Source organism: Ammodytes marinus, assembly GCF_949987685.1.
Source record: "Ammodytes marinus genome assembly, chromosome: 12".
NCBI lineage: Eukaryota > Metazoa > Chordata > Actinopteri > Uranoscopiformes > Ammodytidae > Ammodytes > Ammodytes marinus.
In genome coordinates this window covers 730,317-758,208 of record NC_137216.1, presented here as the reverse complement: position 1 = coordinate 758,208, position 27,892 = coordinate 730,317, and the positions used below count along the sequence as shown (strand labels likewise).

Genomic DNA, 27,892 nt, shown 5'->3' with positions numbered 1-27,892 from the left:
AGCCACCAGCTGGTGGGCGCTCGCATGAATCTCTCTCTCGGACTAACAGGCAGAAAACGAAACTTAACTTATACACTACAGACTGGGAGCAACTGCTCTTAAAGCGACAGTAACCATTATAAATGTCAGAGCCTTTTATACACATAGACTAGGCCTACTATTATGGAGCAAAACCTGTTCTACATTTAAAGTGTGGCTGCTATCTTCAGCGGGTTAGTGGTGATAAACAATTAGAAAGTGGTTGTAATGAGTCATAATTATTGTTCTCAGTTTACAGATTAACAGAAAATGGAAAAAACAGTTTCCAAATAAAATAATGCTGGATCCATTGTATGGGAGTGGAAGGATGTGGAATAATCAATACAATGTGTAAACTCTTTGCCATGTGCAAGTTTCAAATTGTTCCAATAGAAAGCACTAAAGAATATAAACATGTTTCATGTAGCCTAATGCATTGTTAGTGCAGACACATTTTGCAGGGACTATTTAAATCATATTACTGGTGTGATGTTATGCAAAAAATTAATTTAATTGAGCATTTAGGATGTGCTCTAGAGGAGATTTGAAATATATCGAGATATATATCGTGTATCGAGATATAGTAAAAAAATATCGAGATATTGATTTTTGCCCATATCGCCCAGCCCTACTTCTAACCATCCTAAATCTGGCCACAAGAATCGGGACATCCTAAATCTTTTTTTTACATACTATATAGTAGAAAGTATGCGATTCGGAACGCAACCTCGGTCTCATCTTCTCCAAATTTGTTATGGTTAATGAGACCCAAGGCCCGAGGAGGTCCACACGCTAATATTCATATAAAGTGAGAGCGCCACCTGCTGGGCAAAGTAAATATTGCATGTTGTTGATTTACCTCCACGTCCTACACACTTGATCGAATCAACCTCAAAGCAGCTCAGGGAGGTCCAGAGACAACGATAACGGCTCCGTGGCCTTCGTAGTTTCTCGGCGGCGTCGCCACGAAACAGGAAGTCGCCGTAATTTCCCTCTGCACCGTCCTACGCGCTCCAAACTTCACCCGCCCGGTAAGAGCCCAGGCCCGAGGACATCCTCGCGTCCGTATCGAAGAGGAGGAGGCCACGGCGCGTCCTCTCGCGCGGTCGCCCGGAGCGCCAAGGCCGGCAGGACAGGACGGCGTCCAGCACGTGAGTGCGAGGGCCCGTTCATCACTGCTTGCAGTTTTAATTAGGGCCCGAGCACCGAGTGTGCGAAGCCCTATTGTAATCGGTATGATTATTATTCCCTATTATTATTCTTAGGGGTTAACTGCACTTTTCACCCCCTTCCCCTGGTGCAAAACTTGAAAAACTCTGCGGTAACTCTGATCCTGCAAAAACATAAAAAACGGCGCCCCCAGTGGCCAAAACAGTTTTTCAGGAAATGCATGCAAAAAAATTGGGCTAGAAGCCTGAAATTTTAGGACAACATGTAATGACCCAAGGCACACACAATTGTATGTCCTGGGCCAAAATCAACAGGCAGTCGGCCATTTTGGATTTAGTGCAAATATTTGTGATGGAAGTTCTGTTAAGGTTGGAGGTCAACTCGGGTGGAAGAATATTTCAGGAGACTTGGATGAATTATGAAGCAATATTTATTACAGACTTGGCCAAGGAGAACCGGACTGCAACTCTCGTGACTTGCACTTCAATTCTGACAAACTCATGCTTAGAGCTGTGTTTTAACCTCGCGCTATCTCTACCACCTCCCCGGCTCGGGCACCAAGCGTACCAATGTTTTGGTTCAGAGCTTAACACAGTGAACCATAACATTCTGGAGTAGAAGGAGATGAGACTTTATCTATACAACTGACCTAAGTGTCTCCTAACGGGTTCCAAGGCTGACCTAGAGTCTGGAAGACAAACACACAAGATAGGCATATATGACCTATTAATCTTTCCCATTAATATTACAACTAAAGACCCAAAATTCCCTCACACCTGCAAATAGGGAACTATGTCTGAGCTAACATTTTAAATTGTGCAACTTTAATCCCCAGTCATGTACATCGGCTCCACTATTAAAAAAAAATATTCAGCAGTCATTTTGTTTGTGCGCGTAATAAAGAGCATTTAATTTGCCAGTGCAACGATATGAAGCACATTCACGAAACATGGTTCGAAACTTCTTGACTGACTAATGAGGTGTGTGTGTGTGTGTGTGTGTGTGTGTGTGTGTGTGTGTGTGTGTGTGTGTGTGTGTGTGTGTGTGTGTGTGTGTGTGTGTGTGTGTGTGTGTGTGTGTGTGTGTGTGTGTGTGTGTGTGTGTGTGTGTGTGTGTGTGTTCAGGCCCTATTGTGTTAGGTACAGTTGCAGCTTTTCTGGTTATTGTTATTTGTGTCCTGACGACCTCCATGTTTTGCCTCCACTACACTGGACTCCTTTGTAAACTGAAGGCAGCTCTACCCAGACCACTGATGGTAAGAAACTTATATATTTGTCTCAAAGGTGTGTCCACCTGTCTGCCATCTATTGCATTTAATAAACATCGATTAAACAATGTAAAAAGTTTCCCTTTAGAGTTGCTGGTATTGTAGATTGATTTTGTTACCTTCAGAGATATCCAGGTTGGTGCCATGCTGTAATTTAGACGCTTCATTGTTCCGACGTCTCAGTGGTCCGAAATATTTCCCATTAGATCGACATGCCACTATGCTGACGGTTCAATGTTACGAAAACGGAACGCATTGGTCCGAAGTGCCATTTGTCCGATTATTTAAAAAGGAGGCGCATTAGACCGACAGTCATATATTCCGACTATAAAGCCTACACAATCCCGGGAGTTTCTAACTCTCTCTCTCCTCTCTCACTCTCTCTTTCTCTCACACTGAGCACCAAAATACAACCTATAGGCCTTCATCTCACGTTCACAATGCATAGTGTAGAGACACGTGAAAATAACGCTCATTTTAAAAAGGTGTTTCAGCACCATGGCAAACGCGCACACACACACACACACACACACACAAGGCTATGTAAACGGTATAAGGTAGGCTATAGCCTAAGTTTGACTAAATCAATACCAGCAAAATTAAAGCACACTGCAAACACAGTCAAACAACACATATAGGCCCACACACAGTTACTAAATATAAAAAAAATAATTAGTTTTTAACTCACCATTTGACTTTACTTTTTTAAGAGGGAAGTATTAATCCTGTGTGCTTCATACACACACCTGCTTCTTTTATAGCCTAGACAGACACCTGATACATGCTGCTATCAATGGTGGATTTGAAAGAACCACCACATTATACAATTTATCATGATTTAACAGCAGCAGCTATTCCCTTTTACATAGGCTAATTTGGGCAACCGTGGCTCAGGTGGTTAAGCGGGTTGGCCAATGATCCAAGGGTTGGCGGTTCGATCCCCGCTCTGCCACCAGTGTCATGGTTGTTGTGTCCTTGGGCAAGACACTTCACCCACCTTGCCTCGTGTGAATGTGTATGACTGCTGTATGTTTGAGGTGGTGGTCGGAGGGGCCGTAGGCGCTGAATGGCAGCCACGCTTCCGTCAGTCTGCCCCAGGGCAGCTGTGGCTACTATGGTAGTTTACCACCACCAGTATGACTGTGTGTGAATGAATGGAACCTGGAACCCTGTAAAGCGTCTTTGAGTGCCTTGAAAAGCGCTATATAAATCCAATCCATTATTATTATTATTATTATTAAAAAATGCGTCGAAGCTCTCGAATGTTGCATTTGCCGTCGCACATCTCGCCCCAACCTTCCTCATAAAGTAGCATAACTGGATTCACAAAACTCGGAGACCAACCCAACAAAATGGATAACGAGACCAACTTGTGATTATTAAACCAAAAACACAAGACGATGTAGGCTAAGTTCCAGCTGTGCACTTCACAAAGCCAAGCCAGACTATTGCTGTGGGCTTGAACTTTTACAAGAGGTGAATTTATGAAGCACGGTATACAAGGATTAATACTTTCCTCGTAAAGAAGTAAAGTGAGTCAAATGGTGAGTAAAAAACAAATCCAATGTTTATATTTAGTAGCTGTGTGTGGGCCTGTGTTGTTTTAATGTGTATGCAGTGTGCCTAAATAATTTCGCTGGTATTGATTTAGTCAAACTTATCCCATCCCATCCCACTACTATAATTGGAGCCGTGTGTGCGTGTTTGTGTGTAAGTGTTTGTATGTTTGTGTGGAAGTGTGGCCCCACTGCATCCCATGCTTCCAGACTTTGCCAGAATATTCTCTATGGGTCTGGGCAGGATTTGGCAGCAGTGCAAATTAAAATAATCACAAATAATTACGTTGTGGCGACAAAATTAATGATTTAAAACATTCTGCTCACCATACATCCTCCTTCCAGAGGGTGGCGGTAGTAGACCACAACATTACTTAAGCGACACACGGTGGCTGTAATATGCCAATGGTGCCAACTGCCAAATATGCAGAAGAAGAAGTTAGCCGATGGTGCTACCTGAAAACAGCTTTCTTTATAGGTCCATGCTTCACACCCCACACCATGGACCTATTATGAAAGCTTCACACTCGCATAGGACAACAACCGCGGCCGGCGGTAGCCAGGGGCCAGGGTGGGCCGTGCCCACCCAAATGTGGGCTGTGCCCACCCAATCAAAAAAATCTTTTTTTTTTTTTTTTTTTTTTTTTTATGTGGAAGTCCAGGACTCCAGACCCACTATCGGACGGACCTGTACAACAAAATGTCAAATAAAATTCAGACAATTAATTAATACTAAAGAATATACCATTACCATGCATTGCTTCTAATTGTATTATTGGGTGGGCAGGACAGCCTGCCTCCAAGTTACCCATCCGCTTATAGTGGTCACTGGTCAGCAGCGCCGGCCCGAGGCATAAGCGAAATGAGCGGTTGCTTAGGGTCCTGACTGCCAGGGGGGCCCCCCCAATTTTTTTTTTATTTTTTATTTTTTATTTTTTGTGTGTTTGATATCAACATCATATTATGTAAATGTAAAGTATCATACAATAAAAGGAATACAATGTTTTGGTAGATAGTTAATATCTTAATAATTTTATCAGTTCATCTGGGAGGTAATCCGAGGTTAACTGATCACGTCACGTTCAAGTCCATGGCATGCACAGTGTGTATTGAGTTTATTTAAAAATATTTGAAAATGGGGCTGCCCTCAGTTGCCCATGCACTGTGTAGGCCTATAGTCTATAGCCTATTTCAGCCTCGTCTGTGGAAAAAAAGATAACTGGACAACAGAGTTCTTCTGCTTCGTTCCTCTCACTGCATTTAAATTAATTCATTATATTACAGAAAAATATGTCCCGTAAAAGAAAAAGAGCTCCAAGCCCATCCCAGAGGACCCTGCATAATATTTTATTTCTAATTTATATTTCTATGGAAAATCCATGTGTCTTTCTTCGATAGCTTCTAATTCATCCGACCCAGTGTCTCCAAATTATTTGTTCACACAAAATTCCTCAGATGCCTCTTAATTTTCCTCTCAAAGTGCACCAGATTCATGCATTTCACTTTAAAAAGGTAAAAACAAATCTCCTGGGGGGGCATACCCCCGGACCCCCCTAGCAGGGTCGTGACCTCGGCTAGCTACTATTTTCACCCAGCTGGACATCAGAGGCAATAGTGGAAAGTAGTGTGTATAGCAGGGGTGCCCACTGTTTTTCAGCTTGTGAGCTACTTTTAAAATGACCAAGTCAAAGTGAGCTACCACCTACTATTAGGGGTCAAAAGTCACGGTTCGGTACGTACCTCGGTTTTTAAGTCACGGTTCTGTTCTGTATGGTACGGTTCTCAGTTAAGATGAAAAATGTGTGCAGAATTGCAGCCTAAAGGTATTTTCCAGTATAGAAAAGAAAAAACTGCTGCATACAACCAAAGTCTCCAATAAATAAAATACTTCTTAAATAAAAGTGAAAGTTCTGCACCGCAAACCAAACAAGCCTGTACATATTTATTTAAACATATTGAAAATTAATGTACAATATAAGTTGGTGTACCTTCCATAACTGCATGAACCTAGGGATGCACCGATCCACTATTTTTAGTTCCGATCCGATTCCGATATCTGGGTTTTGGATATCGGTCGATACCGATACTGTCCGATACAATATCATAATTGTTATACTTTTTTTGTTGGTGGTGATGTTATGTATTAGGCTAGGAAGGCTTAAGCAATTCTAATTTAAAAGAGCAAGAAATATACACAAAGGCATATAGGTTTATCTTAAAGGCCGAATTTTAGTAATTCAAAAAAAATCCTTCTGTCCCACTAGAATATGTGGTGGTCTGTTTGTCTGAACAGTCTTCCTCTCTCTGGCTGTATTTTACATTGTAGAATTTGTCACAGTGCAGAAGCCTCTCCACTTCCTTGACTTGGATTAGCTTTGGTTAGCTCACTGGCTAACAAACTCGCGATCGACCTAGTGGGCACCCCTGGTGTATAGTATATAGCTCTGGACTACCACCATCCAGGTTGCCCGGTCCCAAAGCTTTCTCTTCAATCAGCTCAGGCTGCCTACAATTAAAAAATATATACATTATGTTGTATTTAATGTATATTATATGTTATTCATAAACATTTGGGGGAAAAAAACATGCAAGAATCAAATCTCCCACACAGCAACACTCAAAGTTTATTTGCATATTGTGTTCTACACAATTAAGTAAATAATAAGTAAATGTGCCAAAAAGCAGACGCAGAGATCTTACAAGGGCTAAAAATTTCGCTCTGCGCGCGAGCATCTTCGGTCTCTCTGCCCAGTGTGCCCACCTAAAATTTCTACAGGCCCACCCAAATCTAACTGTCTAGAACCGGGCCTGACCGCGGCCATTGCAACTCCGTGACATACAATGCTCACCCGACACGCGGCGGCTGTTATGCCAACGATGCAAACAGCCATACCGGATAACAGCTTGACACTCGCATACGGACAGACAACAACCGCGGCCATTACAACTCCGTGAGATGAGTTATTGCCGCTGACCATGCCTCATACCAACTAGCCGAATGCTGTCGCTGCAATTTCTACTGGGCAAGACAAAGTTTTCCACTTCCTAAAGTCCAGTTCTGCAGACATGTGTAAGACAGATCTCCCTAAAGTCCAGGGGCTGGTTTCCCGAAGCCTTCTTAGAGCCTTCTTAACACTACGTCATTCGTAACCCCTACGTAGAGTTCCTACTTAACATTTCGCCTGTTTCCCGAAACGTTCTTTCCTACGAATCTCTTTCGTACGTCATACGTTGGTAAGGTTGGTCTGGAGCGCCCTCAGAGCCTTCTTAGCTCTACCGTAGTGATGTTTCAGCTCTCACTTGTGTCATTAAACTAATAAATCTGACTGTATTTCATATCAAACGAACACAGCAATGACTGTATTTAATAACAAACTGTTAAAAACGATCCAACTGTATAGTGCATATCACGTACTGTATATTTAAAGTAGGCAATTTTATATTTTAGCAGAATACCATTCACTCTGATTCACAAAGTGTTCAAACTACATGAACAAGTACTTTTTAGTCATCTAACTGACTTGACAATCAGCATTAACTGAATGGATGCGATGTCCATCAATATGAAAATACTCACGTGATACACTACAGTGTTTCCCCCAGAAAATGTCTTAGTCAAGGTGGTCATGTTACGCCCCTGTAAGGGGGGTTATAGAAAAACAACGAGGACGCAGTATGTTTAGACTTGAAGTCCAACATTGTAATTATGTTCACAATATTCAATAGACAGTGCATTTTCACTTTCAATGTTCAAAGATCACAAATTCCTATAAACAGTTTTCACAAATAACCTTTACAGTTTTTATAAAATAGCATTTGCAAAACATATCAGAATTCTACCTTTAACTTACAAAATGACATGTGAATAAACAGAATAATAAAGTGTGCATTGCTTGAGTACTAAATACTAAATTTTAAGCTTTTACACATTCCACATTTAAGTATTGCTTCAGCTAAAACACATTGGCAATACTCTTTAACAACGCTTAAACTGAAAGAAGCGCCAGCTTATACAATAACAGATTGGCAAATATTTTACACATTAACTAAATAAAGCGCCAGCTTGTACTATACTATGTTGGCCTATATTTTACACATTAAATGAAAACCGCGTCAACACGTATTGTCGTGGAATGGCGGACACTTTCTTACCACGCGCCTGCCCGTGTGATGCTGCTAGCAAGCACGCTACGGCAGAGCGACTCCTCCGTTTTTAAACAAACTAATCTTTTAAACATCTCATGCACAGCTATTTTACTCTCGACATGTTCCCTAGCATTAAACATATACATAAACAATTTCACAGCCACCGTTCTTACCTGTAAGGGGGGGTTATAGAAAAACAACGAGGACGCAGTATGTTTAGACTTGAAGTCCAACGTTGTAATGGCCGAGGAGACGGCGAGCACGCTATTCCCCTACAGGCTGAACGAGGTAAACTAAACTAATCGAACCCAGAGCATCTACAGATAAAACAAAAAATAACGTGAAACTAGAAATCCCGCGGAGATTTTGAAAGTACGGGCCGCCCGAGTAAATCGGGGAAGAAAAAAAATCACGGCTGACCCCTGTGGTCCGAGAGGCTTTACGGTAGAGCACCATGAGCTGTACATGTCTGACAAATGATAAGTCGATCGGAGTCAGGGGGAAAGGGGCGTGGCCTGTCAAACATTGCATTGGTTAATTGTGTTTTTCGCATTTGTGGCGCCCCCTATGGGTTAACCTCGACAAGCTTAGAGGGCCACGCTACCACATGTCTTCTGCACATATCCTGCAAGTTTCATGATGATAGGACCTATGGTCAATGAGTTATGGCCAATTTGTAATTAAGCCCCGCCCCTGCGTAAACGTTTTAGTCAATGGCGGCCATGTTTTCCAAGCTATCCTACTAATATTGTTCGGAGACGTGCGTCACAGTCCCCCGGGGCTTCGTGAGACATTTGGTGTTGATAGAGTAAAACTGGAAAAAGTTGTGGTTAAAACCCTGTTTTTCAGTTTATGCTAATTAGCCGAAAATATTTCCAGGTTGACTTTTATGGTCCCAGAGGCTTTTTTGTAGAGCACCCTAACATACACCTGTGTGAGAAATTTCAAGTCAATCGGACTTACGGTGTGCGGGGCGTGGCCTCTCAAACTTTCTTCAGTCGTTGCTTAATAACAGCGCCCCTTAGCGGAAATTCTGAAAACTGTCCGTGAGGCTATATTGTAGAGTACCATGAGCTGTACAAGTGTAATCAATTTCAAGTCAATCGGAGTCGGGTGACATTTGTGGCGCCCCCTATGGGTTAATCTCGATAAGCTCTGAGGGACATGCTACCACATGACTTCTGCACATACCCAGCAAGTTTCATGATGATAGGACCTATGGTTAAGGAGTTATGGCCAACGTGTTATTAAGCCCCGCCCCTGCGTAAACGTTTTGGTCAATGGCGGCCATGTTTTCCAAGTTGTCCTACTAATCCCCCGGGGCTGCACGAGAAATTTGGTGTTGATACAGTAAAATTTCAGAAAGTTGTGGATAACACGCTGTTTTTCACTTTATGCTAATTAGCGGGAAATATTCCCTGAAGAATTTTTATGGTCCCAGAGGCTTTTTTGTAGAGCACCCTAACATACACCCGTGTGAGAAATTTCAAGTCAATCGGAGTTACGGCGTGCGGGGCGTGGCCTCTCAAAGTTCTTTCAGTCGGGACTTCATAACAGCGCCCCCTAGCGGAAATTCAAAAAACTGTATAATAGCACACCCCGTGGGGTGGGGACGGACGTTTTGTGAAATTTTTGCATGTCTGCGTGTAACGGTGTGGGAGGAGAAGCAGCTAGAAATTTGAGGCAGAATAAGAAGTAAGAAGATAAAGTATGGTGGAGAGTAATAATTACGGGCTCTCAGTAAACTGAGAGCCCGTACTTAAGAGAGCCCGTACTTAATAAAGAAACACTGCAACAACTAATCTAATTTAGCATTTCTGAAAAGTGTTGTAGTAAATAAATAAATAATAGATCCTAAACTAAACATGGGATTACACAAACACATATTTCACCGGCATCCCATTGTATCTAAAAAGGGGAGAGCAATAGATAACAGATAATGATAGTGCTAAATCCGTTTTTGCATTTAAAAGCATTTCAGAAACACACATCTTTATAACCATTACAGTCACTGCCCCTGGTCATGGGAGGCGTAGTCTCGCAAAGCCAGACCAAACTACAGCAAGTAGTATGGTCTGGAAGCACTCCGTTTAGAGCCGTCTATTCGGGGGGAAACTGGGCTGGCCTGTTTTTATTTCTTTAAACCAATCACAATCATCTACGGCGGGGCTAACCCCGGGAAGCAGCCAATGGAGGCGTAGCGTTGTTTGCCGACGCCAGCGCTTAATAGACGCTGGCGCAAGTGGTCAAGCCAGACTATGGGAGGCGCAACGCGCCGCGGCGAAAATTTTGGGGGTATTTTGCTCAAAGATGCCAATGCACAGTAAAGAAATAAACAACTGTTCATTTTAATACAAAAATACAACAGACACTGACCTTACAGTTGTGCAATGTTGTTGCTATGTGCAGGTACAAATGATGTGCAAACATGCAGACAGTACAAAGCACAATTAAAGAAAACCTCTACTGTTTTGGTGCAATACTATACAGACACACCAAATACAAATAATGGACCATACACTTAACACTTAACACATCAAAGTGCAAATTCAACTTTTTAAAGTTCCTTTTTGGATTGGGGCTGTTGTGCGATTATTGTGGACAATAGGCCTACTGTGATGCGATAGCCTATAATTCATTAATGGTTATTTTGAGCCTACTTGCTTGATTTATTTTTAAATACAGAAGTTATTGGTCGTTTTGGAACATGTATTTCCCAATTTAAAACATAAAAATAAAGCAGCATTGAAAATTCAGAAAATAAATCTTCTTACACTACACTAGCATGCTGTTTGAAAAATAACTCAATAGTTGAAATAATAAATACAATGTGTTTTCCCCTTAAAATGACTAAATGCATTTCAAAGACAGTAACAGTGTGGCACTTCTGTAAACTTACTGAAACTTGGCTGGGCCATCACTCATGCATTCTTCAAACTTTTCTCTGCGCTGTCTGAGCTGATAGATAGGTTGTGTTGCCCACGGTGATGTGGAGTCTTAAACTATTCTAGCTTTGCAGAGCACTCCTTTCTGTTCAGCTAAATATCCCCATAGAACTGCACTGCGTTTATTATCGCCACCAGTTAAATGTCGGTTTGCTTCTGCTCATTTAACTGTCCCGCGCGCAAAGCCGCAGACACAGAGCAGCTGATAGAGAAACGCTTGGAGACACGTATGCTTTTTACCGCAAATCGCGGCCTTTCGCGCAGTTATGACCATGCACAAGCACGCATTGCGCTTGCTAGTACATTAATTGTGTAGCACAAAAAAAAATATTATTATTTTTTATTTTATTTTTTGGGTGGTCGGTAGTCAAGGCGGGGGGCTGCCGTTGCTAAGGCGGCCGTCTTAGCTATAAAGCGCTGGGGGAAACACTGCATACAGTCGGATCGTTTTTATCAGTTTGATATTTAATACAGTCATCGCTGTGTCCCTTTTGATATGAAATACAGTCAGATTTATAAGTTTAATGACACAAGTGAGAGTCCCTGCGATCGCTGTGGCATCGCCAGAGATACAGACCCCCACATTTCCTTTCGTTAAAGCACCATGCGTAAAACGGACAAGAGTGACATCCCTGGTGCGCATGGAACTGCCACATTGCCAGTGTTGTGTTTCACCAATGGTTTAAAGTCATTCACGAAGAAAATAATTGCTGGAAACAATCTTAATCTTAATCTCCTCCGCTGTTTCTATATTTTCTATATCTTTTTTTAATCAGTATAGGCTATGGTAGTATGTTCGACCATGGTTAACACTAGAACACACACCGCGGCTCGTCCGGCTCAGCTGACAGCTCTCAACTGAGCCGGGCAGAGTGCGTCGGATAATCCGCCTCAAAACATGCCAACGTGTGAAAAAATGTATGAATGAATAATCAATTAGAGCTTACTTTAAAATAAGTGTGCCATGTGTTACTGTTGATTGTATTTAGGATTTTAGCTCATTTGGACGCTGTTTTGGCGTCTGTTTTTATTGATATAGGCTATTTGCGATATTATATCTACTTTCAGTTTCATTACTGACCCACCACGAAACGTGATTAGTGTTCTTAAAGATACTTAAATTATAAAACAAGAAGTCCAAAACACAGATGATGATTAACCAAACTCATTTATGACTTTATATTACACTATAAATGCACGGGTAGATTTGATTATGCAGCCTATAAAGAGAACGCTGGCACTATAGTGTTAAATAAATGTTTCGGCCTAGAAGGATTTCTAGCAATCTTTTATTCGCAAAGACTGCAATACGTTTTATAATATAGCCTAGTGCTGTCATGCACCTGCGCATGAAATGAGCATGAAATGGAAAAATCGAAGCAATCGATTTCAGCACTTTCTTTCTGGACAGCGCCGTCTACGAGCGATGTAAGGAGTGTTTCTCCTAAGAGACCGTTCGGGAACCACGACTATAGAGGTAAACAATTTTGGTAAGTCATAACTTAGGAGAAACCGGGCCCAGTTCTGCAGACGTGTAAAACGGATCTCCCTGGCAAGGTAAAAACACACACACGCACGCATGCAGCTTCAGGCAGAAAATGTGCCCAATATTAAAACTGTACATACTTAACCCCATATTACTGATTTAAGATTACTTTTTAACTTGGTATGAACAGTTCTTAGTGACTTTAATAACTACTGATTCATGTGAACAACAGTAGCTCAACATGGGTCACAGGAAAACCAGGGCCCACAAAAACTACACACATGGGGGCCAGAATTACACATCTCTCTTGCATGTCCGTCATGGGGCCTTCACACCAACAACAAATGACAGACATACACAATATAAAGTTGGAATTTTGATGAATCCAGCTTTGTTTGGTTTCAAAGGGTCTGCATTTAGAACAGGTAATGACATGCTACACATTTAATTCTGCCCATGCACGGTGAATACATGCAAAATACTATAACATTTCTTTCATTGGCTAAATTGGGTCTACAATCACACACACGCACACATTTATTTTTTATAATAACAATTATCAAGTGTTAAAAACTCAACAACACAACCTTGCTAATTTCTGTTCCCAGCCACTCAACATCTCAGCTTTTAAACACACACATGGAGCTGCACTGCTTCCCAGCCACACACATGGTAAGTATTATTCTAGGTTATTACACCTGCTTTTTCACAGATCAAAGTTATGGCGGTAATAATACCAGTAACAATTTGTCATTCACAGGACAAACACAAACCAACTGTTAACGAAAATGTGGACGGCCGTGGAAGGGACACCAGCTCCCAGTAGGAGAAAATAGCACCATGGAGGCGCCTCTCCATGAGCGGGCCTAGGAGTTCCAATTCGCTGTGGTCCAGAGGTGGTTACACCTTCGCTTGGCCTATGCTGTCACAGTCAGTAAAGGTGAGATACAATCCATCTTGCATTTTCACATTTTACTTTCTTTTGATTGGTAATACCCTGACCCTGTGTCTTCTGCAGGACAAGAGGACAACAGTGTGTTGGGACATGGTCAGCTGTACACTGACTTCAGCAGAGGCAAACCAGCAACAAGTGTGAGAGTGTTTGTGTGAGACAACCAAGATGGACTGATGGACAACATTGCTGTTTAACAACTACAGTATCTTTTAATTAATAAATAACTCAAACATCACAAACCTTGCAGCTCCGGAGATCCTTTACAACTCCCTCATTGACCCACTGCCACATAAAGTGCACACCAAAAGTGATGATGCTGACAAACTCAAACGTTATATATAAAAAACATATTTCCTTGCCCACTCCTATGTAACAACAAACTTGCCAGCAACCAGAGGTTGAGCGCGCGCAGCGCGCTTTGATCTAGTACCTTATACCGTCTACATAGCCTATTGTGTGTGTGTGTGTGTGTGTGTGTGTGTGTGTGTGTGTGTGTGTTCATCTGTGTGTGTGTGGGCGTGCGTGTGATGACCTGCGCTCTCTGTCCATGGTGCTGAAACACCATTTCTCTACAATATGCATTGTGAACGTGAGATGGTCGTAGGTTGTATTTTAGTGCTCAGTGTGAGAGGAGAGAAAGAGAGTGAGAGAGGAGAGAGAGAGTTAGAAACTCCAGGGATTGTGTATATAGTCGGAATATAGGACCGTCGGTTTTATGCGCCTCCTTTTTGAATAATCGGACAAACGGCACTTCGGACCAATGTGTTCCGTTTTTGTAACATTGAACCGTCGGCATAGTGGCATGTCGATCTAATGGGAAATATTTCGGACCATTGAGACGTCGGAACAATGAGGCGTCGGAATTACGGGCAGGCCCCGCCAGGTTAGGTGTATCCCAGTTAACAGTTTATGTGGCAAGCTAAGCTTCACCATTTGATGTTTGGGTCTGTTAAACCAATTACACAAAAAAAAAAATTCTCACTTACCACATGTAGTGATGCATGCAGATTCCTTCAATGAAGGTCAATGGAAACTTTTGTGTTTGAAGAATATACTCCTTTTACTTTCGATCTTCTTCGGAAGTGTTCCAATAACTCTTCATTTAAAGCGCCTTTACTGTTAACAGTTTACTTTAGAAATTAGTTCCAGGTAGTCCCAATTATAACTGACTTTTTTTTTTACCCAAAAATCAAGTGATGTGATATCAATAAATTGCATTCTTCCTACTTAGTCCTCGACTGTCTGTTCCCTCTTTGCCACTCTAGGATGCTCTGAGCCAAGGCTACACACTGACACCAGAGAGGGCCATCCCTGACCACATCTCTATCAGTTCAGATAATGAAAAACAGAGGAAGCACCACAATCGTACAACAGCACAACCTGCCACCAAGGGCAGTAACTCGGAGGAGGAGGATGAAGAGGAAGAAGAGGGAGTAAACGTCTACAAGGACAGAGACGCAGAGCTTTCATCATGCCAGATTTGTGCTGATCTGACAGGGAACAGAGTGCTGGCTGCTTCAGGGGACTGTGGGAGTTGTGAAGTTGAAAATGAGGTACGGGGACTTGATCAAGACGCGTCCATCGCTGCAGGAGCAGGGGGTGTTGCTGAGCGGGGTGACACTGCAGACCAAGGACATGTCACCACTGAGGAGGAAGAGGAGAAGCAGGAGGGGTGTGAAAGCTTAGGCAATGTCAATCTGTTCTCAGTCACTCTTGCTGCTCTGGCTGTATGTGAGGAGGAGGAAGAGGGTCACAATACAAGAGACTCTCCCATGGACATTTTGAAACTGTCCGATCTGGAGCCTTCACCAAACATACATTTAAAATGGACTAACACAGACTCACAAAGTGAGTCAGATATGCTGCCCACAACTGAAGAGATGACTGCTGCTGGGTATAAAGGCAGCTGTGCAAACACTGGCTGCTTGACATCCTTTGATGGAGAGGAGACACAAGAGGAGGAAGAATTCTCTGGATACATGGGACGCACATGATATGTTGCTCTGATGACTGTTTTTGATTGTGTAAGATTATCATTCATTATTTACTAGCAGGTACATTTTCTTTTTTAGTAAAGGAAAAGTCAAAGTTAAATAGTTAAACAGCAGTTAAGGGGTTTTCCTTTTGATGTTTTTAGTGGTAACGTCATTGCCCCTGTAGCTGCATTGCAATTGAAGGTATCTGTTTTTTGAAAAGCTTTTAAAGCATAAGATATCTATCATTTTGAGTGACTGAATTTACCAGTTACAAATCATTTTCTGTTTTATGTAATATGATGGAAATCCTTGCTGATTGCCTGACCTACAAAGCAATACATTTTTATTTTCAAACATTTTGTTTATAGCCTAAATTATCTATTATTCCACAGATTAAAAATAATAATAATAATAATAATGCACTCATTCCAGTTTTTTGCTTCCTTCAAGCCTCTTATATCAAATATGGGCGGGCGCTCTAACCACTACACCAGGAGCGCCCCCAGAAGGTGTACATTTATTTGGATATTTGACTTTATTTGTACAGTTTCAAGTCTGCCAGTCCGTGCGTGTCTGTGTGAAACAAGCAACAGACACAGTCTTGGTTCTAACTCTGGTTTCGTTCTGGAGTCTCAGAACCTTGGGGATTTCTGGCCCCCATTCATACCAGTTTACCCCTCATGCTCCTGGGGATGTTTTTGTCCTTTAGCATTACTTTGGCTGTGCCAATGTAAAACCAACACATTTTGGCTAGGGATTTAATTTTTTATTTTAAAATAATTTTTTATTTTTGAATTTAAACTCTGCAACTTTCCAGCATCTGTAATAAAGGCACAACACTTTAACTGCACGTTGAAGGACGTATAAAATATTATTTTCTATAATGTTATACTATCATTCTCGACACACAGCATCAACATGTATAATTTTCTGTTGTGTGTGGTGCTAAGCGAGTGAGCAGGCAGATTTTTAAGCCTTTTGACAGTGGCAAATAAGGCATAAAGCTCTTAATGATGGTTAGGACCAAGAAAGAAAGAAAAGAAGACGCTGGACAATCTGTCGGGGAGTGAAGGTAACTTTTTGTTGAACGAGCTAGCTAGCAGCTCAACTGGCTTGGCTAGCGCCAATGACAACCCTTTGGCAACACCAATGGGATGGAGGATGACTCCCCGTTGTCTATCATACCGGCCATTAGACCAATGGAGAACTCTATGAACATATGGTTTGACAACCTAGTCATCCCTTGCTGGGGTGAAAACCAGGCTGCAAACTCTTCTGGCAGGAGACGCGCCTCACTGTGCTGGAAAGAAGTTGCAACGAACTGTCGGCACAGAACAAACTCTTGAAAGCCAAAGTGTGTGACCTCAAAGGGCGATCGTAAAAACAAAATATCAAATTGTTGGTCTGCCCGAAAGGATTGTGAAGGGCTCCCTACTGCTTTTGTGTCTGACCTGTTGCCAAAACTCCTGGGAGTTGACAGCTTCCCCCACGGAATCAAAGCAGACCGAGCTCACCGAATCGGGACGTCGCCAGGCAGAGGGTGAGAGAGGCTGGAATTCTGCACAGATTTTTGTTCTCTTCCCGGCTAATCTTCACACATGGAGGTGTCACTAACATTTTCGACTCACAACAGGAGGCATGCAGCTACATCGGCGCCCACATCCAAACTGCTAGCCGGAGCCACGGCTTAACTGACTTTTACGTTATTATGGATTGTAGTGAATGTGTACATGTGTTCGATCATTGAGACTTTATTCTAAGGTGATTTACTTGTATCTGACTCTACAGCACCAAATGGTGTCAAAAGCCCCACACATACAGTACCTTTGCCTGGAGCCCAGGCTTTGATTGTGAATTCACACCTTTCGACCCAGTAGGGGTCTCATTCTTGCTTTTGAAATAGCGAGTGTGCTTTTGCATCGTTTCTCTTCTCTTCCCGAGGTGGTGCTCTCTCTTGCTTCCCACCCCAGACCAGGGGTAGAGCTCTCTAACTATTGTTCATTGTTGTTTTTTAATTGGGTTTACATACTTTGATATCAAACTGAAACCTAATGGCGCTTTTCCACCGCATGGTATCAGCTCGACTCGACTCGACTCAACTCGCATTTTTGGCGTTTCCACCGCAATTTCATGGTACCTGGTACCTGCTAGCGGCTGCTTTTTTTAGTATCACCTCGCTCTAGGGACCAAGCGAGCTGAGTCGAGCTAAAAGGTGACGTCGGCAGACGGCCGGCCGCTGATTGGCCAGAGACTACCGTCTGCCGGCTTCATTCTGTTGATTATTCTCCCCAAGATTCTCAACAACTCTCCGGGACTTTTATGTGTATTTTGTCTCGCCGCGTGCAGCCTTCTTTGGCTCTCTTTCATTTGATTTGCATCACAGACCCGATTTTTTTCTCTCGATATATTCGCTAAGCTCACAGTTGTGTTGGCTGTTGTTGGGGAAGTTACTTTGAACATACGAGAGGAGACATAGCAGCTAGGCTAAATAGCCTATAGCAGCAAGCTGGGACAGACATGATAGTGAGCGATTACATTACAAGCCTCGGACTGCACTGATTACCTCAATAAAATATTCAGGCTGAGACACGGCTTGCATTTGAAAACACGTATCCTGAAACAAGCACTTAACAGTCAACTTTATCATGCCTGTGTTTACGTGCATAGGGACAGGGGTGGACTGGGACAAAAATTCAGCCCTGGCATTTTTGGCCATGGCAGCCCACCATGATTATTTATACGATATGTGGAGGCAGGGGCGTTGCTCCAAATTCTGGGCCCCTATACAGGAAGTCCTGATGGGCCCTCTGAGAGGCAGTCTTACAATACAAACATGTAAAAGCTATGTTTGTCTATAGTCCAAAACGTATGAGTGACTGGTCACTCTCTGAGCCAGATAACAACACAATGTTTCTATTGATGAATGACCAAATCATTACGCGTACTTGAACACAACCCCTGGTCTAATGACTCTTAATAATCATGCACACACACAGTGTTTCTCACAGGAATTTGGGAGACTGTGTCGTGGACCCTGGACCTTCTAGGGGGGTCCGGGGGAATGCTCCCCCGGAAGATTTTTTTTCAAATGTTAAAGTAAAATTCATCAATCTGGTGCACTTTGAAGAGAAAACTAAGGATAAATCAACTGTTTCCTATGTAAGCTATTTAGTAGGCTATTATTTGCTGGAATAATGTATAGACACAGATGACCAAAAAGCAGAAAGAAGAAATGTACATGTTTAAAAAATCCAGTCAGCTTCGGGAATTTTTTTCCTTTGTTTGTATTTTTTAATGGCCCAATATAGGCCCCTGATCTTCGTAGCCCCGAACAATGTTATTTAAAAAATAACATAAATGTACTGACGAATGAAAGGCCCATGAAATCTTTTTTTTCCCTAAATAACGTTTTTCTGGGCCTTCAAAGATCAGGGGCCTATATTGAGCCAGTAAAAAAAAAAATATATATATATTTTTTTGGGTGCAGCCCCCCTCTGCCTTGGGCCCCCCAAGCCTGTCCGCAGTCCGACGGCCATGAACGTAACTGACCATCGTCAGATGCTCATAATTACGGAGTAGAAGTTGAATGCATGATAATACAATTTAATGCAGCCTCTGAATGGGCGGCCCTCTGCTGTGTGTGTGATTGGGCCAGGCCCAGCCTAGAACCAATCATAATGAGTAATGGCCTGGGACAAAGTTTTATTTAACTTTCAGGTGAAGTTGACAGCCTGCACGCACAATTATATGTCCATGGCACTCCCGAGAGGGAAGGGCCCTCGGCCCGGCCAAGTCACACAGCCGAGGGTCCATAAAAAAAAAAAAAAAAGGATTTTTAATTTTTTTTTTTTTTTTTTTTTTTTTTTTTAATAAATGGACCCGGCCCGGCCCAAAATGCCTGCCGGCCCACCGGGACGATGCCCGGTATGCCAGATGGCCAGTCCACCCCTGCATAGGGATGTACGTGACGCATCCCTACAGCTGACTGTGTGGCAGTCACACATCAGGACACAAACCCTCCCTTTTAACGGCCCGTAGCAATATTCTTCTACTTCTTTTAGCAAACAGATACAAGGGGGGTATTTCTTAAACATTTTTCATCCGTGTTTTTGGCGGTTGGTTCAGTTAATAGTGCAACAACTGCTCATAATTTCTGCTTTGCTACTTGACTCCGGAGTTGGCTTTCAGCCCCTTACGACAACCCCGCCCACGTTCAGGAGGTACTATTTGCGGTGGAAAAACGACCCGTGCTGCTACCAAACCAAGTTAAACTGAGTCGAGTTGAGTCGAGTCGAGCTACATTTGCGGTGGAAAAGCGCCATTAGTGGAGGCACAGAGGTCCAAAGTCTCAGGCCTCCCCCACTTTTTCTTGCTCCTCAGTGCTCACAGAACAAAGGTGTTTCACACCTCCAAACCCACACACACACACTCGAAAGACAGGCTAATGCTGGGCTACACTACACAACTTTTCACGCGATTTGACAGTCGCAGACAATCTTTCAATGTCGGACTAAAATCACGGGAGTCTTGCTGGAGTTGTGGCGCGCGCCCGTAATCTCAGTCGTTTGGTGTAAATTGGTCATCCGACCCGATTTCAGCCAGTCTTCTTCCCGTCTTGGACGTTCCGACATTATCAAACAGGTTTGATATTATCGTTAGTCTTAGGGGGTTGGCTCAAGCGAAATGAGATAAACACTGTCACAGTCTCGCATGCACCAAGCACGACGCAGGAGGAGCGGCATTAGTCGCGACCTGTGTCCGCCTGTGAGGCACTTAATACGGACACTTTTTCCTAGCAGCCTTGGCTGGAGAACCAGGCTGACAGCCGCGCAACCTTAACACTTTACCGTCAAATTTAGGGTTAGGAGTTAAAGTTATTGGGGGACGAGATCAGCAAATAAAGCTGGTCAAATAACCAAAGGAAGTCCCCCGCTCGGAATATTGAATTAACCTTTTTTTAATTAAAGCCACTACGAGTAACATGGCACGTTGGCGGCCCCTTTGGACAAAAGCGGTAGTATTTTTATGATGCCCTCTGTCGCAAAGCTGTTTTCTAGCTCGTGCCAGGCGTGCGAGCAGGGCTGCCAAGTTTCACCAAAAGTTTGGATTGAGATTTTTTGGCCGAGGGACCCAAAACCGTGTCCTCTTTCCCACCCAATAATTTTTGCTAGTGTCCTGCAAGTTTACATATTGTTCATAATAAATCAGAAATAAATTGGAAAATGTGATAAAACATCAAAAGTCTTATTAAAATAAACTAATTCATGAATTGCAAAGTCGTATGACGGGTTTAATTAAACATTGGGTGTGGACATATTGTAAGTGGGGGTCTGGGGGTCCCCCCCATAAAATTTTGAGCATTAAACACTTAATTTCCTGCATTCTGGTGAATTTTTATGAAGCAATGTGTGCCTTTTCTGCATTCATTTTTATGTAAAGTAAAACAGAACATTCACGGTTTCGCTGACACAAATTTAATTGAATAGCCTACAATGCATATGTAGTGCTTTCAAATATCTCCTGTAGCCTATTGTTAAAACATTTGGTTAAATAAAGGTAATTATTCTATATCATGTCTACTATTGAGTATGGTATTTTACTAGCAGCATTAGGCTTTATTCAAAGAAAAGAAAATTAGGGAACAGTTCAACACCAATGCAAACTACTAGGCTAAAATAAAACATCTGGGTTACTTGGTACCTCCTCTTGGGCTAACTTGATTGATGAAAAGTGCTATAAATGTGCAATACATAGGCTACAGTTCATTACACAGAAGAATAAAAGCATTTGTATTGGCGGATGAGCCATTTGTTACTTTGCAAACCTAATTTTCGAACTAAATGATACCTTATAATACATAAACATGATGTCATTGTATTTTTGTAGACTTAAAGGCTAAACTAGCGACTCAGTCCTCTCAAATACATCAGTGTAATTAAGTGACTGTTTTTCTCTGTTTGTAGGTGCACATGAACTTTGTACAACATTTTGTCAAAATCAATGAATATCTCCTCACAATATGCTACCTGTCCGTACTGTCTGAGCGCTGAAAAAAAATCTGATGTTAATACACAGCCTACATGCTGTGTTTTCGCACATCTTTCTTTTTAGTCTTTGTTTTATGTTTCTGTGTACCTTGTGTTAATGTGTATGTTTTACTGTACTGCTGTGTGTCGGCCATGACCCTCTTGAAAAATACCTTTCAGTCAGAAGAAATTAATTATGGGCAGTTATTAAAGCTCCCATATTATACACTTTTCGGTTCTATTATACACCATATTATATGGTCTTAGTGGTCCCTAATACGTTTTTCTTTAATTGTTTGCTGAAAAAAACTTTCAGATAATTTATTGTACTATGCTGATGTTCAGCTAATCTCACAATGGCCTATTTTTTAAAAAGAGCTGCAGCTCCCCTCGTAAATATACAATCTTTGAGCTCCCCCCGCCCCCTGTCCGGAAGCGAAGCCAGATACGCCTCGCCCTCTGTCTGTCAGGGCCGTGGACCAATAAGAAATAGGGGTGTGGGCTGCACAGTGGAAGCTTCTGGCTTTCCAGTTTTTGAGGTCAGAAACCAGGAGAATTCTGACTGGAGTATATTGGGGGGGAGGGGTGGGGGTTTCAGAAAGGGGGAGAGTGAGAAAAGGAGAGATTGTTATTTTTTTAAATATTTTGGCAGTCTCTAGGCACACCGTGGACCCATGGATATGTTAGAACACATTTAAAAAGTGCATTTAGCATAATATGTGACCTTTAATGTTTGATTGCAATGAGCCTCATTAGAGACTCTGCTTGTGTTCCACATAGCGAGTCTCAGAGCTATACATCTGAACATATTTAGTGGGCTTTTTCAAAAAGCTCCAGCTCTTCCATACGTGCAGTAATCACAATTAAACAGTAGGGGAGAACAGGGTAATCTGAGCCACTTTTTACATTTGCTCCCCTCTAAGCGAGCTAAAATGATTTATCACTCAAATTTACACATTTCCCATTAATTCAGGATGTTTCCTAGAAATGGGCATTAGCAGATTTTTTTCAAGACAAATGGCAGTGAAAATATGATTGTTTAAAAAAAATGTGGCTCACTTTACCCTAGCTGTGGGGTAAACTGAGACATACCAGAAAAATCAAGGGGGTAAACTGATCCACTTACTTTTTCCACTCTGAAACTACCATAACAACACATATTGTAACAGTTAGAATCCTGAAAGCTAGCCAGAACTAATGTCGGACTAGTAAAAGAATGATGGGGTTTGGTCAATTAAGCAAAGCAAATGTTCGAAACAGTTGAAATTAACTCTGAACAAAATCAAATACAACATATTATAATTGAAAAGGTTTTAATAAGATTCAAATGACAGATAGAACCAGTTAGATTAGAACACAGTCTGGGGGTCAGAACACAGGACCCTTGGAGCCAGCTTGTGTCTGGGGGTCAAAGCATAGGAAAATCAGAACCAGCGAGAACAGCCTGGGACTCAGAACACAGGAGAAGACCCAACAGCCTTCAGCCCTGAAGGTTACAGGGAAAGATGAGAAGGTGCTCTTTCCGTGTGGTTGCCCTAGGTCGTCTTCTTGGTGTATTTCCTTGGCATGATGGCTTTTCTACAATGTGTATGACATTAAAATAAAACATATGTTATGTAATATTACATTAAAATATGTTTAAACTTGACTAAACTTAACTTGTGCCTCATGGTGGGGGAAAGCGAGACAGTGTCTCACTTTCCCCCACAGCATTTGGCTCACTTTCCCCCACCACCACAATTTGAGAAAAAACTACCTCTCTTAGCATTTCAGGCTAATCTTTAGCTAATATCATCATCATTTATATGTTGGTAGTTCATCAACACGTATGATAGAAGTTTGTCTACGTGAATACATTTGCTTTGGCACAACAGTTGATTAAAGGCCTACTTCACCGATTTGAATATGAAGGTGTATTGAATTCTGAGATCCTATGTAGTATAAATGTGCAAAAAAAAAAAAATCGGTTCATCCTAGCCTGAGAAAAGGCAGAAAGAGTGTTTTTTTTAACCCTATATTTCTCTTTCTCGTGACATCACAGAAAGAGAAATATAGGGTTAAAAAAAACTTACTTTGTAAATATTACTGTGATGTCACAGTAAAAGACATCACAGTAATATTTACAAAGTAAGTTTTTTTTTAACCCTATATTTCTCTTTCTGTGATGTCACGAGAAAGAGAAATATAGGGTTAAAAAAAACACTCTTTCTGCCTTTTCTCAGGCTAGGATGAACCGATTTCAATTTTTTTCGCACATTTATACTACAATAGGATCTCAGAATTCAATACACCTTCATATTCAAACCGGTAAAGTAGGCCTTTAAGTTGACAGCAAGAAAATTTACTTTTACATGCAAAATATCTATTTCGGTGAAAAAAAACATGCTTACCACAGCACCATGAGGTCCTCTCTTTCAGGGCCATGGGGAAATGAGAGGGGCTTGAAAACATATATCTCACATGACCAAAGTTTTTTCCGTTGCCTAGATACAGGCCAAGGTGGTTGTCCGCAGGTTTGGGGGCTACCTTTATTTAATATTGTGTATTTTCTGATAACGAAGGTTTTTTTTATCCCAGAGAGCCTGCAATTCATATCAAATCAAAGATGTCACTAGCCAATGGGTCTGCCATATTCAGTGTCAAAAACTTCTTGTCTGTTTTTGCTACACTTTGCCTGCTGTGGACATGGACCAATTAAAATAGGCTTTAGTGTCAATTATCCGGAAAAAAAGAGCGGAAGTTCGACCCTTAACTTGGTCAGTGACATCTTTGATTTGATAGGATTTTCAGGCTCTCTGGGACAGAAAAAAATGTGTTATTGGAAACTAAGAAATATTAAATGAAAGGCAGCCCCCTGAACATACGGCCAACAACCTTGGCAACCCAAAAAGTGATGATTGCATGTAGGGAAGAGCTGGGGCTGTTTGAAAAAGTCCACTCAAGATTTTCAGATGAATGACTCTGAGACTCTGAACGCAAGCAGAGACTCTGATGAGGACAGATTGCCATGTTCATTTGATGATTTCCCACAAAGTACAATGTTTCAACATATTTTTAAAACAAAACTCATTTTCATATCATTGTTGAGAAAAGATATTCATAATTGTTTTGGTTGTAAATAAACTATTTTAATTATTTTGTCATTGAAGTCCATCATTTAAGAACCTGGGAAAGTGTCTGACTACACAACAACAAAAGCAGAACAGTTAATCAAAATTATAATCTATATACAAGATATTTTTAAGATACTTATACACTTTACAAAAAAAGTACATTATGCACATACAGTATCTCACAAAAGTGAGTACACCCCTCACATTTCTTCAAATATTTCATTATTTCTTTCCATGGAACACTGAATAAATGACACTTTGATACATTGTTAAGTAGTCAGTGTACAGCTTGTATAACAGTGTAAATTTACTGTCCACTTAAAATAACTCGACACACAGCCATTAATGTCTAAACTGCTGGCAACAAAAGTGAGTACACCTCTAAGTGAAAATGTCCAAATTGAGCCCAAAGTGTCAATATTGTGTTGCCATCATTATTTTCCAGCACTGCCTTAACCTTCTTGGGCATGTAATTCACCAGAGCTTCACAGGTTGCCACTGGAATCCTCTTCCACCCATTCATGACGACATCAAGGAGCTGTTGGATATTAGAGATCTTGCGCTCCTCCATCTCCCATTTGAGGATTCCCCAAAGATGCTCAATAGGGTTTAGGTCTGGAGACATGCTTGGCCAGTCCATAACCTTTACCCTCAGCTTCTTTCGCAAGGCAGTGGTCTTCTTGGAGGTGTGTTTGGGGTCGTTATCATGTTGCAGTACTGCCCTGCGGCCCAGTTTATGAAGGGAGGGGATCATGCTCTGCTTCAGTATGTCACAGTACATGTTAGAATTCAATGAACTGTAGATCCCTAGTGCTGGCAGCACTCATGCAGCCCCATACCATGACACTCCAACCACCATGCTTGACTGTAGGCAAGACACACTTGTCTTTGTACTCCTCAGCTGGTTGCCGCCCCACACTCTTAACACCATCTGGACATGGTTGCAGTAATCCATGTCCGTAGTCTGCTTGTCTTCAGCAAACTTTTTGTGGGGTTTCTTGTGCATCATCTTTAGAATAGGCTTTCTTCTGGGACAACAGCCATGCAGACCAGTATGATGCAGTGTGTGGCGTATGGTTTGAGCACTAACAGGCTGACCCCCTACCCATTCAAGACCTGCAGCAATGCTGGCAGTATTCATAGGTCTATTTTCCAAAGCCAACCTCTGTGTATGACGCTGAGCACGTGCACTCAACCTTCGTAAACTGGGCCTCAGGGCAGTATTGCAACATGATAACGACCCCAAACACACCCCCAAGTGGCTTGCTAAAAAAGCTGAGGGTAAAGGTTATGGCCTGGCTAAGCATGTCTACAGACTTAAACCCTATTGAGCATCTTTGGGGCATCCTCAAACGGAAGGTGGAGGAGCGCAAGGTCTCTAATATCCACCAGCTCTGTGATGCTGTCATGACTCATGAATGAGTGGAAGAGGATTCCAGTTGCAACCTGTGAAGCTCTGATGAACTCCATGCCCAAGATAATGGTGGTCACACAAAATATTGACACTTTGGGCTCAATTTGGAAAAAATTTCTTAGGGGTGTACTCACTTTTGTTGCCAGCAGTTTAGACATGAATGGCTGTGTGTCGAGTTATTTTGAGGGGACAGTAAATTTACACTGTTATACAAGCTGTACACTGACTACTTTACATTGTATCAAAGTGTAATTTATTCAGTGTTGTCCCATGGAAAGATATAATGAAATCTTTGAAGAAATGTGAGGGGTGTACTCACTTTTGTGAGATACTGTACAATCAGTATGGAAAAGCATGTGAGATGTAATATTAATACAATCAATACTTATGATAAATATATATATATATATATATAACATTATAATTGAATAATACTCAAGTCTATTATAATATTATTAGTGACTGAAGGCTATTTACTTCACATGACAATCGCATAAAAAACCGACGTGATAATGTTAAGTCTAGCAGTAATCATACATGCTCACAGTTTCAATAAGCACTGCATAACATTTTGAATTGCACTACTCATAGACTTTAAAAGAGGGGTACAACAACTGCTAATAGAGATGCTAACGGAACGCTAGAGCAGAGAGGTGTGTATCTTCTGCTCTGTCCGCAGCTGGGAGGGTCTGCTGCGCGAGGACTCTGCCGTCTGTCAGTGCTCTGGGACGGGGAGGGGCCGCGGAGGCACCCGCTAATGAGCGATACTTGAGCGAAAAAGTCACCAATAACACCAGAAAAAGTAGCTAGATTTGTCGCTGGTCGCTTTTTTGAAGAAAAAGTCGCCAGAGGTGTCTGAAAAGTCGGTAAATATAGCGACAACATCGCTAAGTAAGCAACACTGGGACTGAGCAGCGGCCTGAATTAGTTCTATAGCGTTACGCATGCGCACAAGCTGTGGGAGTGTTTGGCCGAGCTGCATTAGCCTTGTTTGCGATGGAGCCGTCTTGCTAAGACCTGCGCAATTATGACACTCGTCTTGCTTAGTGCACAGCATTATGGTTAGACGTTTTGTCCGACTTGCACCTGCGGCTGGCTGCGGCTCGGCTGCATGAGACTTTGAAGTAGCGCAGGATCAAGACGGACACAGACACTGGAGCAAGTCGCTGCAGTTTCTCCCCACGGGCTGCGGGAGCAAAATGTTTGATGGGAAACGTCTTGCTGACAAGCAGAGCTGAGCACTAATTGGGAGTTTAAACCCTGTGCCTTTGATGCGTTAACCCAATTGATTACGCAAAAGTCTGACATCACCGCTCAAAATAAAATTACGATTCATTGTTTTTGATTTTAATTTATGTTTAATCATTAGGTCTACTCTGAAGTGTATGCATTTAAGCACATATATTTAATCAGAGTTAAACCTCCACTGATCTGAACTCTTGACAGAGAAATAATTTGGAAAGCAATAATTAGCATGCATGTTTAAATCTCCTGTATATATTTATTAAGTGAACACAAACTTGAGTCACATTAATTTGTGGTAAAGTGATATCTTTATGCCATTAAGATTAAATCATAGCCTTATTTCCAGTGATCTAAATGGCCTGGGAATTGTATGTTACATGTTACACATCATAATAAAGTTCATCATAGCCATCTACAGTAATAATAAGGGATCTTTTATTAGACCTTTAACTGTCTTTAGGCCGATCATATTTGTTATGTGAAGGGAGAAATACTAAACCTCCTTTATTTGGATTTGTAAATTATTTTTTATCTCTTGAAAGTAGGTTTTCTAGTAAAATAACAAGAAAGATAAA

At 41.8% G+C, this 27,892-nt stretch overlaps 1 protein-coding gene across 3 annotated transcripts in view; it reads left to right on the top strand.

Annotated features, from left to right (window-relative positions):
* Positions 1–15,964, top strand: part of crfb1 (cytokine receptor family member b1) — a 45,598-nt gene extending 29,634 nt beyond the window's left edge. For all 3 annotated transcript variants that reach the window (XM_080038137.1, XM_080038136.1, XM_080038135.1), the window contains 2 exons: positions 2,313–2,443; positions 14,809–15,964. In XM_080038137.1, coding sequence (XP_079894263.1) covers positions 2,313–2,443; positions 14,809–15,537 — 860 coding nt within the window. In that variant the 3' untranslated portion in view covers positions 15,538–15,964. The remainder of the gene's footprint in view (positions 1–2,312; positions 2,444–14,808) is intronic.
* Positions 15,965–27,892: the final 11,928 nt, after the last annotated feature.